This window comes from Colius striatus, chromosome 17 (assembly GCF_028858725.1).
Source record: "Colius striatus isolate bColStr4 chromosome 17, bColStr4.1.hap1, whole genome shotgun sequence".
Classification (NCBI taxonomy): domain Eukaryota; kingdom Metazoa; phylum Chordata; class Aves; order Coliiformes; family Coliidae; genus Colius; species Colius striatus.
The window spans coordinates 3,678,791-3,694,104 of NC_084775.1; the positions used below are offsets into that span (position 1 = coordinate 3,678,791).

Genomic DNA, 15,314 nt, shown 5'->3' on the forward strand with positions numbered 1-15,314 from the left:
GTGTCTGTTACCATAAGCACTTTATAACCTTCAGTGTTCAGAGCTTAATTTCTCTCTGTGTTAGTGCTGCCAAAACCTGCAGTCTTAAGCCATTATTAAACTCTTAAACTTCTTTTTTTTTATTGCTAGATCTGCAGCTTTCTTTTGATCTTTCTTATCCCCAGATGTGTAAGGCTGCTCTTCTGGAGGCAGTTTGGGTTTTCCCACATGCTCCCTGCAGACATTCCCCTTGGGCTGCCTGTGATCAAGGCACCTGAACAAGCTGCCATAAATACTGTTAACACAAGGGCAAGTCAAGCTAAGAGTGAGCTTTTCATATATGTTGCTCTTTAAAGCAGGACTTGGTAGATTCACTTGGTGGGGAATGCTCACTGAGGCTCTTAATAAGGTGCTGAAAGGCCCATTGGGCATTGATCCCCATCCCTCTTCTTTTACAAACCCATGCAGTGTCTTGTGCTTGTTTCCCAGGAGCCCAGGGGGTGTGTGTCTGTGGAGGGGAAGGGTGTCATGTCAGTAAGGATGATTTACAGCCAAGCCCACCACTAACCCTTGGCCCTCAGCATCTCAGGTCCGTGGCTTTGGGACCCCTCCAAGGCTGGGCACTCCCCTGCCTCCCTTGGCCTCAGTTCAAGAGTGATAGACAACTTCTGGAAGAGTCCAGCACAGGGATACCAAGATGCTGAGGGGACTGGAACATGTGTGTGAGGACCTGTGGGACCTGGGGCTGTGGGACCTGGGGCTGGTCAGCCTGGAGAAGAGGAGACTGAGGGAGGACCTCAATACCTAAAGGGTGGGTGTCAAGAGGATGGGGCCAGTGTTTGCTCTGTGGTGGCCAGTGATAGGACAAGGGGTAGTGGATACAAGCTGGCACACAGGCAGTGCCACTGACACAGGAGGAGCAAGTCCTTTGGTGCTGAGGTGAGGGAGCCCTGGCCCAGGCTGCCCAGGGAGGGTGTGGAGGCTCCTTCTCAGGAGGTTTCCAACCCCACCTGGACACGTTCCTGTGCCCCCTGAGCCAGGGGAAGCTGCTGTAGCAGAGAGTTTGGCTGGATGAGCTCTGCAGGGCCCTTCCAATCCCCATCATGCTGGGATTCTGTGGCCAGTTGATGCATTTGAGCAGGGCAGCATCTGCCATCATCACAGGGACTCCCAAGGCCCAGCTGGGACACAGGAGGAAGGCTGAGGACCTGTAAAGCTTGCTCGAATCTGCAAAGAGGGAGATGTTCCCTGCTGTTCTGGCCCTGAGAAGTACCCAGTGCTGGGTGCACTTCTCCCTGGTGTCTCTGAGGGCTGCAGACAGCTCCCAAGCTGCAGGCTGATGATAAGTGCCAGCCTGTGCTGGTGAAAGGCATTTGCATAATGCATGTGAGCCCCGACTGCTATGTTAGTCTCTCCCTTTGTCCCACTCCTGAGTCACTAACATCCCAGCTGCCTAATTAAAACATGAAAGGATCTCACAGAACCTCCCTGACAGAACCAGGAGTACTATTTGGCTTCAGCTTTGCCATGCAGAGAAGGCATGTGCACACACACACACACACAGAGCTCTTTCCCAGTTTCTTCTGGGTGTTTCTCTCTCCACAGCTGCTCTGCAACTCGGTTGCCAGACCTGGCACCTCTGCTTCTTGTAGGTGGTGTTGCCTGAGCTGCTCCAGCCTGTCTGGCATCCCAGGGACTGGGTATGCCTCTGCACCATGACCCTCTTTCAGCAAAGATCCCAAATTTGCTAGTTCCTGTAGGGAAAAGACAAAAAGACAAGGGAGCAGCTTTGAGAGAGGTCTAAGGTAGAACTTCTGTACATCTGTATGCAGATGTTCAGCAGCCAATGTTCATCAGCTTGGACCATGAGCTTGCTCACTCCAAGGATGAGGCCATCACTATACAACATGCTCTTGGGTCATACCTGCCCTAGCAAGATGTTGCTTAGCACCAGACCTCCCAACCTGCACTGGAGCCCCATCAGCAAATCCAAACTGAGTCAGGGTAAGAAAGCAGTGTTGGATGCAACCAGCACTTTCAGTTGGGTGCTTTCTATCTGGGAGGTGGAGGTACAGGTGAGGATTGCTTTTGTTTGCAGTTTTGAGCAGCAGTTTTCAGCTGTGTTGTGCCAAGCTCACAGAGATGCTCTGAGCAATCAGGCTCAGAAAAAAGGTGGAAGATTGTCCCACTGGGGCTTAAGAGTGGCCCAGGTTGGTTCAGAGAGCACAGGATGCTGTTAGTGGGTCAGGAATGGTTTCATTCTCTTGAAAGAATAAAACAAGCAGGAAAAACCTCAATGACCAGGAACTGCCACTGCCACAACTCAGGTCAGAATTGCAGAGGTGCAATCCTGTCAGCAGTGCCAAATACAAGCAGGTTTTGACAGGATGCTCTGGTGTGGGATTAGGTCTCTCCTTGAAACCTGCAGCACTGTTGCAATGACTCAATCACACCCTGCTATAAAACCTGGCTCCTAGAAGAACAGTCTCTGCTTTTCATGGCCACTGCAGCTCTTCCTGCCCCATGATAGGCTGGCAGACATTGATTGCTCCACAAGCTTGTGAGTGCTTGGAGCAAATAAGGGTTATAGATATCATCTGTGAAAACCCATGCAAATGCAAGCACTTGCAGCCAGACCTTCTCCTTACAAGCTCTCTGCTAGCTGAGGCTCTTCCTGATGTAACCCAAGACATGAGCACACACTGATGCAGAGTGTCAGGGAGGGCTGGAGGTTCAGAGCTGAGACTGAGGGAATCCAACTACACCTAATTCAGCAGCACTCCCACTTGCATCATTTACCCATCCTTATTCCTACCATCTTTCAGCATTGATATCAAAGGAGATGTGCCTTTGGCTTGCTCAGAGGGACCATGGGCTGTTAGCTCTGTCTCACAGTGCTCCTATTAGTGAGGCAGATCTTGGCATGTGTAAAACCTGAGCAGGTGATGCTCCATCAGAAGAAATGGATCTAATGTATTTGAGAGAGGTAAGTCTTCCACTGGGAAATTAGAACACAACGTTCTCTTAAGTCACTTCTATCTCTGTTTTTAACTCCTCATCTACAGGTTTGGCTGCTCTATAAACAGAGGTGACTTCTCAGACACACTGAGAGTTGGTTGCTGCACTGGAGGATCCCAATATTTGGGTGATACACCTTGTGTGGCTGTATTATCCACTAACACAAGATTTCAGTCTGTACTCCCTAGTAATCATAGAATCATAGAATCACAGCATGGTGGGGGTTGGAATGGATCTTTAGAGCTCACCCAGTCCAACCCCCTGCAGAAGCAGCTCCCACCTAGATCAGGTCACACAGGAACGTGTCCAGGTGGGTTTTGAAGCCCTCCAAGGAAGGAGCCTCCTCACCCTCCCTGGGCAGCCTGTGCCAGGGCTCCCTCACTGAAACACTGACAAAGCTTTTCCTTATGTTTCAATGGAACTGTTTGTGTTGCAGCTTCATCCCATCAGCCCTTGTCCTGTTGCTAGATATCACAGAAAAAAGTGCTGCCCCAACCTCCTGACAGCCACCAGTGAGATATTTGTCAATATTAATGAGCTCCTCCCTCAGCCTTCTCTTCTCCAGACTAAACAGCTCCAGGTCCCACAGCCTTTCCTCATATGAAAGATGTTCCAGTGCCCTCAGCATCTTGGTAATGAGCAAGAAGAAGAGGAAACAGCCACAGGTTGCACCAGGGGAGGTTCAGGCTGGATGTGAGGAGGAATGTCTTTGCTGCCAGGGCTGTCAGGCATTGGAAGGGGCTGCCCAGGGAGCTGCTGGAGTCACCATCCCTTGGAGGGGTTTCAGAGCTGGGTGGGTGATGCACTGAGGGCAATGGGCTGGTGGGTGATGGGGCTGGGACAAAGGCTCCATGAGCTTAAAGGGCTCTTCCAGCTGAAACCATTGTATGATTTTAAGATGCTGCTTCTTGTTGTGACCTTTTGTCTGTATCTGGTTGGTGAACACTCACCTGCCTCGTGCCTGGTCTCTGCTGTGCAGCCGCCGTCCGGGCGCCAGTCCCCAACTAAGAGCACGGTGAATGGGAGCCCTTCCAAATGCCCACGCTTCATGAAGATCAAGAACTGGGAGACAGGCTCTGTGCTTCATGACACTCTGCACCTCAAGACAGCAATGGTGAGCAGAGTCAATGGGACTGACCCAAAGTTGCCTGAGGGTCATTGGGTGGGTCGCAGTGCTCCCAAGGTGGTTTCACCTGGAGCTGCAGAACTGGTTGAATTCAGGACAGTCTCATCCTTGGTGGTGTCTGAATTTCAAACCTCTGGTGCAATAAGCTGGGTGAGAAGGAAGCCCATCCAGTGTAAATCAGGAAAAGGATTTGACTTGATGCCAAGCTGGGGCAAGAACCTAGTGAGCCCCAGTTATCCATATGGGGTGGGACAAGGGATGACTTTGCAGGCTTGAGCTGTCTTACATGTCAGATAGGTGCAAAAGCACCTAAGCTGGAAACATCCCTGTTTGTCAGAGATACCACCAACCTCTGTTTGACTAAGAATTGACTTCCCCCAGCCCAGCCCAGGTAACCAGAAGTGCTGAGGTAACCCCCAACACCCTTGTTTCCTTCTGTCCCCTCAGGCCACTGCATGCACTGAGCAGATCTGCATGGGCTCAGTGATGACTCCCAGCCAGCACATCCGCAAGTCAGAAGATACCAGGACAAAAGAGGAGGTGCTGCTCTTGGCTAAGGACTTCATTGATCAGTACTATGCCTCCATAAAGAGGTGAGTATTGGTTGGGGCATGTTGAAGCCTGAGGCTGCTGAGATGTCTCATGTGATCTGATCTTTCCCACTTGCAAGTCAAAGCAGGGTGAGACTCTATGCTCCACGTGCAGCTGCTTCTTCAGTGGAATTTCATTTGCAGCACTTGGTGTGTGTCTCTGTGCAAATAACTGACCTCTCCTAATTTGCAGTTGGTCATTTGTGTGTCCAGAGATGGGCATCAGAGCTGGGGAAGGGGCTGGAGCACAAATGTGATGGGGAAAGGGCTGAGGGAATAGGGGTGTTTGAGCCTGAAGAAGAGGAGGCTGAGACAGGAGCACTCTCTGACACTCCCTGACAGGGGCGTGCAGTGAGCTGGGGGTCAGGCTTTGCTTGCCAGTAACAAGTGATAGGACAAGAGGAAATGAGAGGTTGCCCCAGGGGAGGTTGAGGTTGGAGGTGAGGAAGAACTTTCCCTGAGAGGGGTGTCAGCCCCTGTGCCAGGCTGCCCAGGGAGCTGAGGCAGTGCCCAGCCCTGGAGGGATCCCAAAGCCATAGAGCTGAGGTGCTGAGGGCCAGGGGTTAGAGGTGGGCTGGGCAGGGGGAGGGGGGAAGGCTTAGACTAGATGATCTTAAAGATCTTTTCCAAGCAAAATAATGTGCACATGTGTGTGTGTGTGTGTGTGTGCCTGTGCACATGTGTCCTTAAGAAAGAAAGAACTCGTACCCAGGTGAAGAGCAGCAGGATTCCCTGCCCACCACCTGAGCTGGCAACTGTCACCTCCTCTGTTCCCCTCCTGTGCAGATCTGGCTCCAAGGCTCACATGGAAAGGCTGGAGGAAGTGACCAAGGAGATTGAAGCCACTGACACCTACCAGCTGAGGGACACAGAGCTGATCTACGGAGCCAAGCACGCCTGGAGGAACGCAGCCCGCTGCGTGGGCAGGATTCAGTGGTCCAAGCTGCAGGTGAGCAGCAGCCCTGCTGCAGGCAGCTGGAAGGTTGCCTACCAAAGGATGCATTGGAGTCCTGGAGAGTCAAAACTTTGTCTTCAAGCACCTGGGGAAGCACAGCACAGGTACAGGTGGGGTTGTTGAGCACACAGCAGCTACACTCTCCTCAACAGCTTTGAGGTTGCACAGGCTGGGAAGTTAGGAGGAGCTGGAAAAGCATCTGTGGGGTAAGTGTAGCTGAGCTGTCTGTGCCTGAAATGGGGCCAAGAGGAAGCTGGTGCTCTAGAAAAGATTTCCCCAGATCTGATACTGCTCCAATATCTTGCACATTGCTTCCAAAACTCTTGCTGTGCCTGGAGGGAGGAGCAGGACACACTCATCCCTGCTACAGAGATACTACAGCAGGAGGAGATTTGGCTCAGTGCCCCTTTGACTAGCTGGAAGCATAGTGTGGGACCTGAATAAGTGATCTTTAGTGGAATCCCTTGGTACAGAGATGACATCTCCCTCTGTAACCCTGCACAGCTCAAGTGCTGCTGAGCGACTCTTGTGGCTGCATCACTTAGGCTGCTGCCACTCCCTGGGGTCAGGAGGCCTCTTTTGTTCCCAGCTCAGCCTTCAGCTGTTCTCTTCCACTCTTTCTTTTGGCATATTTGAACCTTGGGAGGAAGAAGCTGTCTTCAAGCTGCCTGTTGACTTTTTCTTCCTGGTTTCCCCATTCTTTTGTAGATGACCCATCCCTAGAAACATTCAAGGTCAGGTAGGATGGGGCTCTGAGCAACCTGGTCTAGTTGAAGATGTCCCTGCTCATGGCAGGGGGATTGGACTAAATGACCTTTAGAGGTCCCTTCCAACCCAAACCATTCTCTGATTCCCTGTTCTTTCAGTGCATCTCAGGCCTGGCTCATACCTGTCCTACTTCAGCTCTGAGTCTTGATCTACAAGAGCCAAAGAGCAGAAACCAAAGCTGTTGGTAAATAAGCCAGGAACAGCAGCAGGTTGAGAGTTCTGGATTGAGGAGGTTTCTGCCTGTGCAGCAGATGACTCACCTCTTCAAAGCAGAAGAGGCAGCTGGATTAGACATCCACGTGTTGTAAAAGCAGGGTACATATAATTATGGAGCTTTAGACACTTCACAAGTCACTGTGGCCTCTAGGGCTCTCCCTGTGCTGTGTTTCTTCTGCTTGGAAGAGCAGTTGGAGGAGCTGGAGTATCCTGTAGCATCACCACAATTGTTTCCACTGTTTCAGGTGTTTGATGCACGGGACTGCACCACAGCCCATGGGATGTTCAATTATATCTGCAACCACATCAAATATGCCACCAACAAAGGGAACCTCAGGTAAGCCACTAAGGAGTCACCAGGGTTTATATCCCAAGGCCTCTGGATATGTGTCAACCCAACTCTGAGCCCTGCTCATGGTTTCTCCTTCAGCAGCTGCCACACAATGGGATGGTTGTAGCCAGCACCCATCCTGGGGAGCATGAGAGCAATCTGCTCTCAGGGGAAGGTGATCTGCTGGTCCAGCCATATCTATTTCTGCTCTCTGTGAGACCTCAAAGGGCATTTTTTCCCAACTATTTCTACTTTCCTGTATTCTGCATCAAATGCAGAGCACAGGCTGCTCTCCAGATCTATCTGAAACCCCCTGTTAGCAGCCAGCTGCTGCCAAGTTGATCTCATTGACATTTGTAAGTATCTCACTGGTGGGTGTCAGCAGGTTGGGGCAGCACTTTTTTTGATGGCATCTAGCAGCAGGACAAGGGGTGATGGGATGAAGCTGCAACACAAACAGTTCCATTGAAACATAAGGAAAGACTCTTTCAGTGTTGGAGTGAGGGAGCCCTGGCCCAGGCTGCCCAGGGAGGGTGTGGAGGCTCCTTCCTTGGAGCTCTTCAAGACCCACCTGGACACGTTCCTGTGTGACCTGATCTAGGTGGGAGCTGCTTCTCCAGGGGGGCTGGACTGGATGGTTTCTAAAGGTCCCTTCCAACCCCCAGCATGCTGTGATTCTATGATCTGTGCCATGGCAGAAGATTCCCCAGGACTGTCATATCCCCTAGGAAAGACCTGCCTGTTCCAAGACTCAGAGCCAGATAAGGAAATGTGCATGGGATGGAGACCTCTGCATGGTGAGAAGGCCTTTCCCCACAAGCAGATGAGCAGATATGTCTCAAGAAGCCCCCAAAAACATTCAACCAAAGATAGAACAGCCAGGGGCTGCAGAAACAAGGGCAAGGAAGCATCCCTGTGCTGTCAGCCCAGGAACAGAGGTGGCTCCTGGAGTAGCATCAACAGAGCCCCAGAGAAAGCCTCAAATAGGAATGTGTCTGACCTCTGGGCTAAGAGATGTGTGTTCATACAGTCCTGGCCCCTACCATTCTGTGATTCTATGAAATTGCTGGAAACAGCCCAGATTCCAGAGCTGGAGTACACCTGGCCATGACTCCTTCCAGGGAAGGAAAGAGACACGTTTGGGGCTTGCCCAAGGCACAAGGAGAAGTGGTGCACAGGGTGATGTCAGGCAGGGACGTCTCTTTTTCCCCCACAACACTTAGGCCATTCCTCTGATGACCCCCATCCTGTGCTCTTGCAACACCTTTGTTATTGAGCAGGGCTGCCTCTTCCTTGCCTTCCAGATCTGCCATCACCATCTTCCCGCAGCGGACGGACAGCAAACACGACTTCCGCATCTGGAACGCTCAGCTCATCCGCTACGCCGGCTACAAACTGCCTGATGGCACCATCCTGGGAGATCCTGCCAACGTGGAGCTGACAGAGGTACCAGCTGAAGCCAGCCTTCTTTGGGCATGGGGCTGCTGGGGCCATGGAGAACTCTGAGCAGCCCAGGAGTGAGGAGGGTGCTGGGTCAAAGAAGGGTTTATCACATCTGCTGCAGTCCTGCAAAGCCAAGCTGGCTCTGTCTCACCCTCAGATGTTTTCCCAGGCATGAAAAGTGCTTCCACACATGCAGGAGTTGGCCATAGCTGCACTGAAAGACTCTTATCTCATTTTCTTTTTGCTGAGAAGAGGTGACATAGTGGTGCTGAGGGAACTGTTGCAGGAGGACACGTGTGTCCACCACTGACCTTGGCCAATGAGCATCAGAAATGAGGCTTCACACAGACCCAGGGCTCTGCTCAGCTCTTCTCAAACTTTTTCTCACCCATTTTCTCCTTCATCATTGCAGCCACAGATAGGGTAAGCAGCTTTATCAGAGCCATGATCCTGCCTGGGCATCTAGGCTCATTCTCAGCCCAGATTCCCCATGAGTTGGCTGGGACAGGCCATCCCGTGTCATAGCTCCCTTGGATGGAGTTTATCACTCAACCATAGGAGACCCTTCTCAGTGCTTTGTGACTCCTTTCCCATAATGCTTGAAGAGCAAATGACCAGCTGGGACTCTTCACCCTCACCTTTGTTTTGCCTGTAGATCTGCATCCAGCAAGGGTGGAAGGCACCACATGGCCGCTTCGACATCCTGCCCCTGCTCCTCCAAGCCAACGGCAACGACCCAGAGCTCTTCGAAATCCCCCCAGAGCTCGTGCTGGAGGTGCCCATCCGACACCCCAAGTAAGTCCAGAGTCAGCCCAGAAACTGGCCAAAGGGATCAACAGGACTGAGGTGCTTTGGTTTCACCTTAAGCTATCTGCTGTGCTCAGCCTTTCTTTGTCGTGGCTTGGGTGCTTTAGCAAAAATGATCTTCCAGGTCTCTGATGTAAAGCTGGCAGAGCCTGGACTCATAGAGTCATGGAATCATAGGTTGGTGGGGGTTGGAAGGGATCTTTAGAGATCATCCAGTCCACCCCCCCTGCAGAAGCAGGTCCCACCTAGATCAGGTTGCATAGGAAGGTGTGGAAGGAGGTGGAAGGCAAGTTGTATCCTTGTCTCAGGACTGGTTTCCTATTCCTTGAAGTCTTCCAGGACTTAAGCACTCTGTAATGCTCCTGATACATCATCCTCCCCATTAACCAGTCCCTAAAGAAGATATTGCCTCCAGCAACCATCCTGCCCCCACGTCCTTCAGCCTGGGGGCTGGTAGCAGAGTAACCTCCTCCCTTCCCCTCGCTGCCCTGGGGAATGGCTGGCTGCCTCACCCTCTTGTATCCTGCAGGTTTGAATGGTTTAAGGACCTGGGCCTGAAGTGGTATGGTTTGCCAGCAGTTTCCAACATGCTCCTTGAGATTGGTGGCTTGGAGTTTTCTGCCTGCCCCTTCAGTGGCTGGTACATGGGCACGGAGATTGGGGTCCGGGACTACTGTGACAACTCTCGCTACAACATACTGGAGGTAACTTGGGCTCCTTGAGTGCAGTGGGGAGGGCTGTGAGGTTACTGGGGAGCAAACAGGACACTGGGAGAGCACTGGGAGGGTAAAGAACATCTAAATCTCCCTTATTTAGAGCAGTTATGTTCTCCTGGAGCCACATGGACAAAGGTGTGATGGGCCGGCAAGTTGTTTTGTGTCCTATGGGATCTAACACAGTGAATGTGATGCCCACTGAGCTCCCACACAGACTTCTCAAAGCATCTTGTGGCTCAGCAGGCACCTGGTCCTGTGCTTGGTTGAGGTTAAGTGCCAAGATGTGAGGCTGAGAGGGTGCAGAGACACTTGGTGACTCCACAGGGATGCATCTGCCCATGGGGACCCTTGGGAGTGCTCTGCTGGGGCTCAGGGACTCCCCATGCTGGGGACAGGGTGAGCCAGGGACAAAGCCAAGGTGTGGGAAGGTGCTAGTGCAGAGGGTCTGCACCCATCAGAGGTGGTTCCTTTGCCTGCCAAGGGGCTTGCTGTGTGATTTGGAAGGACCACAACCCTTCCCAGTTGCTTGAGAGCTCCCCTGCAGACCAGAGAGGTGAGGGTGAGTGTCTGGGGGAAGGAATCCAGGTAAAAGAAACAGGCAGAGGAAGAACAGAGTTTGTGAGCAGCAGAGCTTGGGGATGCAGGGCTCTGGTTTCCCAGCACAAGCATCACCACTATCTCCTGCTGTCCCATTGTTAGAAGTGTGTCTACACATTTCCTCTCCTCCCAGAAAGAGCAACTGCTCCTCATGGCCCTGTTCAGCAGCATTTAGTCACCCTCCTGTGCCTGGGGGAGGAAGGGAGGCCAGGCTGACCTTGCTGCTGCCATGGAGAAGGAAGGACCACATCTTCTCAGAGGAAGGCAAAACTCCTCTGGGATCCTCTCCCCAAACAGAGATCTTCAGCCCTTGGGCTTTGACCATTAAAAGTGTTCAACCATGTTTTGTTACAGCAAGTGGCCAAGAAAATGAATCTGGATATGAGGAAAACCTCCTCACTGTGGAAGGACCAGGCCTTGGTGGAGATCAACATTGCTGTGCTCTACAGCTTCCAGGTACCTGAGTTGCAGGACTGTTGTGTGTTTGGGTCAGGCTTGAGGGACACAGGAGGTGGATGGGACAAGTGTGGAGACATCTGCCCAAGAAAAACAGCAACAGCTGACAGATTCAGCTGAAATTGTGCTGTGCCTTCCTAACTGTGGGCTGTTCCAGGAGCCTGCAGTGACATTTAATAATCTCTGTGCCCTGGATGTTGCAAAGACAGCACTACCAGCACCTGAGCTCTGCCAGTCCAAGGGGAGTGCCCCAAGGGGCAAGATGCAGCCCTTCTGTCCCATCCACGAGGCAGGAATTGGCCCAGGTTCTCCCCCTGCCTGCACTTAAAGATTGAATAGCAAAACTAGTCCTTGGCAACCCAACTTCAGAGGGTGGGAGTCCTTCCCAAAGCTGGGTCAGAGCTGCTCCTTGAGTTGTGCAAGCCATGAAGGAGTTCCCCAAGGGGCTGAGCAGAGGGTGTTCCATCCCATTCATGCCACCTTAGGCTTTGCTTGGCCCATGGCAAAGGAACAAGCAGCCCAATCTGCTCAGAAAGGACAAGCACAGCTTTACAGTCTCCTTGGGAGGACCAGGGTCAGCAACCACCATCCTGTGTCATCCCCAAAGATACAGTCCTGTGAGACAGTGGGGGTGAAGCATATTTGGGTCAAACAGCTCCAACTGTCAAACCTTGGCTTCTGGGGTGTATTAACCCCCAGCTGATGGCTCTACTGTCTTCTCCCTCCCACAGAGTGACAAGGTGACCATTGTGGATCACCACTCAGCCACTGAATCCTTTATCAAGCACATGGAGAACGAGTACAGGTGCCGTGGGGGCTGTCCTGCCGACTGGGTCTGGATTGTCCCACCGATGTCTGGCAGCATCACCCCAGTTTTCCATCAGGAAATGCTCAACTACCGTCTCACACCTTCCTTTGAGTACCAGGTACTGTCTGCACATTGGACCCAAAGCTAGAGCAGGGCAGGGTGGGAGCTGGAGCTCAGAAGATGTAGGAAGGAGAGGGACATCACCTAATCAACAACAAGCTGCCTCTTGAGGCTGTGAAGCCCATGAGCAAGTCTAGTTGGTGATATTCCCTCTGATGTGGTGTGAGAACCCCCTGGATTTTACACCTTTTCACTGGGGAATGGCTATTTGCCCCTCCATGGGAACAGGGGACACTTGAGGCCCCAACTTTTACCCTTGGAAGCAGAACTTTGGAAGTGCCTAACTTTGCACTTGGGTGGCTGGGTAAGGAAATGACCTGCCAGTCACCACATCCCTCCTCTCTCCAGTCTGCAGGTTTGAATGGATGGCTCCTGCCAGCCTGGGCATGCAACAATTTGATGAGGGTGCTCCTGCCCAGCAAGCCAAGCTGTGGGCTGAAATGCTGATGCATTTCACACTTCAGATCATGGGAAAAAGGGCCCTAAGCAAACACACCCTCCTTAGCCAACCATCCCTGCTCTGGTGGTTTTTACACAATGTGACCTTTAGTCAAGAGCCCTTAAGGAACAATCACAAAACAGGAGCAGTCTGTTCACTTCTGTAACCAGTCCACCAGGATGGTTCCTAGCCCTGGTCACAGACAGATCCTTGTGAGGACACTCAATTAGCTGCTGAGCACATATTCCTTAGTTCAGCTGCCTCCCCTTCCCAAAGGGCCTCTTAGGAAAATAAACAACTGAGGCTGAGGGAGGGGAGGGATGTGCTTTTATCACTTATCCCCTTCTGCTGTTGTCAGCTTTCTTTTTGCCTGTGGCCTCCCAGTGCTCATCTCAGGGGTGAGAAAGCATTTGGGCACATGCTGCCAGGAGCATTATATCCTATACTCTTGCCATGATTGGTATATTGTCATTTATCTGTGCATCCTCCCTTACCCACCTCTCCTGGGAAACCTGTGGGGCTCCAAGGATCACAGACCTATAGAGGAGGTGGAGAGCTGTTGAAGAGACCAGCTAGTCTCTTCCTGACTAGAGGAATGCAGCTCAGTGCTGCAGCTCCAGCACTTCTCACAGCTCTGAGCACTGTCCATCAGCTGCTGCTGCTCTTCTCTCTCCTAGCCCGACCCCTGGAACACCCACGTCTGGAAAGGGGTCAATGGGACACCTACCAAGAAAAGGGCCATTGGCTTTAAGAAGTTAGCAAAGTGAGTACCAGTGGGCTCTGAGGAGCCCTTGGGGTGTTTGGGGATGGTCCTGGTTTGGGGCAGCTGTGTTTGCTGTGCTGTTTGACAATGCTGTGTCATGGCTGTGTGCAAAAGGATGGGTTGTAAGCATGGATCTCTGGCCACAGAGGGCTTTAGCTGCCATGAGGGACATTTAGAGAAAGAGGCAGTCCTTTGAGCATCCCATAGTTGTGTGAATAACAGGGGTTGCATATACTCTCTTCTCCCAAGCTGGTTCCTCCTTGGATTCTCACTTACTGGTCCCAGTAAGGTGATCTTCGTTGCCTTACTTCTTGAGGCTGTATTGCCTGTTTCTCCTTTCACAGCCTCATGGGGCAGAGAGAGCATCCACTGCTGTTCAGGGTTGTGCTGGCAGCAGTGAGATGAAACTTGTGTCTGTATTTCCCCTTTTTCTCCTTTTAGCTACTTGAGGAGCACTTGTATCCAGTGCACTTCCAAACCTGCAAACACCCTCTTTGCAAGAAGGAGGAGGGAACTAGCAATGAGAAACCTCCCTACAGGTAGCAGATGGATGGCGGCCAAGCTGAGATTTGCACTTCATGGCCAGTTGACCTCTAGTAATGGGCCACTAGAGTCCCTCTCACCTGCCAAAGCTCCTAGTCAGCAGGGGCATAGGAATGAAGTGTAATTTGGACCTTTTGGCTGATCCTGGCCCACATGCCTCCCCTGTGGGCCATTGGCAGAGAGCTTCTTGCAGGAGCTGCTGCCCAAGGTCTGCCCTGGTATGCAGGGCCAGGCTGCCAGGTGGCCTTGTGCTGTTCACAGCATCTCCCCACGCTTCAGCTTCCTCCAGTCTCTACTATCAGTTTGTTCCCACTCTTCAGCTGTCACCTTCTGGGAGCTTTTTTGTTTCCCATGGTGCATCCATCACCATGATCCCTGCAGCTGATGAATGTGCTCCTTAGGCTGACACTGGTGCCTGGGGCTGGGCTGCAGCCAGGGCTGGTGGAGAACACAGGAAGATTAATTGAGCCATTGAGTTAGAAGAAACAATGCTTTTGTTTGTGTGTGTGTGTGTGTGTGTGTGTGTGTGAGAGGGGGTGAGAAATGACTCTATAAAAATGTGAGCATGGCAGAGAATTAAAAAAAACCCAAAGATTTCCATTGTTCCTGTTGTAGGGGAAGGGAATTAATTCTGTAGTTCACCATTGATTCTGTCTGCATCTGATCTAATCAGCTGAACAAGTGGTGGCCTGAGCCCAACCAGTTCAGACAAGCTGCACTGGTTCTGGCCAAACCAGAGGGTTCAAACCTCCAGTCCCTGCATGTCCTGCCCCTTTCCTCCTCCCCTGAGGCCAGTATAAGCCCCAGGGGATGTGACCATCCTGAGAAAGCAAAGGGGCAACTTTAATATGCAGAAGTGTGCTGAGGAGTGATTGTATAGCAGCATCAATGCTCCTGAGGCTGACTTTGATGTGGAGGGGAGCTGCCCAGAGCAGGCAGGACACACCAGCCTGATGGGATGTCTGCCTCTCCTTCCATTTCTTTTCCCCTGACATTCCCAGCATAGAGCATTTCTTTTCTCCTTGGGAGAAGGAGCAGGGGAAAGCTGAGCTTTTCTTCTCCCACCAGTGTAACGAGTCCAGCTGCAATCTCCATTCCCTGTAGCTTGTCTGAAGAGGATGCAGCAGTCCTGCTAAACTTGATCAGCTGGGTCTGATCACCTTGTTGAAGTGAATCAAGCAGCCTTTATTCTTGCAAAAGCCCCAGAGATGCTTCATACTCTCTTAGTGCCCCCAAAACTACCCCTTCCCTGTTGTGACACACCAAGCTAAATCCAGAGCTGCCTTTCTGGTGGCCACATTTCAAGGCTTGTTGGTCCATTTAGAAGAAGTGAAGATATTCTGAGCTTAGGAAAAATAAGGCTGATGTGACTATGAATGGCCTGAAAATAACAAACTTGCCACACTGGATTCAGTGCCTCACTGTGCAACCCAGAGCTGCCTCATGACAGCCTCCCTTGTCTCACATCTCTCTGCTCCCACTGAAGCCAACCCAGCCAGCACTGCTAGCAGAGACAAGGAGCCAGTGCTCTTAGTTCTGCATCACCTTGGCCAGGGTTAGAGTGGCTGGCAACCTCTCAGGGCTCCTCTGCCCTGCTGTCAGAGCTGAGCCAGTGGGCAAAGCTGGAGCAAAAGCATCC

At 51.8% G+C, this 15,314-nt stretch overlaps 1 protein-coding gene across 1 annotated transcript in view; it reads left to right on the forward strand.

The window, feature by feature from the left end:
• NOS1 (nitric oxide synthase 1) overlaps window positions 1-15,314 on the forward strand; it is a 42,392-nt gene that overhangs the window by 12,269 nt on the left and 14,809 nt on the right. The window contains exons 3-12 of the mRNA XM_062009669.1: window positions 3,978-4,111; window positions 4,571-4,716; window positions 5,500-5,662; window positions 6,898-6,989; window positions 8,288-8,429; window positions 9,082-9,221; window positions 9,763-9,937; window positions 10,901-11,002; window positions 11,734-11,928; window positions 13,047-13,132. Of these exons, the coding sequence (XP_061865653.1) occupies window positions 3,978-4,111; window positions 4,571-4,716; window positions 5,500-5,662; window positions 6,898-6,989; window positions 8,288-8,429; window positions 9,082-9,221; window positions 9,763-9,937; window positions 10,901-11,002; window positions 11,734-11,928; window positions 13,047-13,132 (1,375 nt within the window). The remainder of the gene's footprint in view (window positions 1-3,977; window positions 4,112-4,570; window positions 4,717-5,499; window positions 5,663-6,897; window positions 6,990-8,287; window positions 8,430-9,081; window positions 9,222-9,762; window positions 9,938-10,900; window positions 11,003-11,733; window positions 11,929-13,046; window positions 13,133-15,314) is intronic.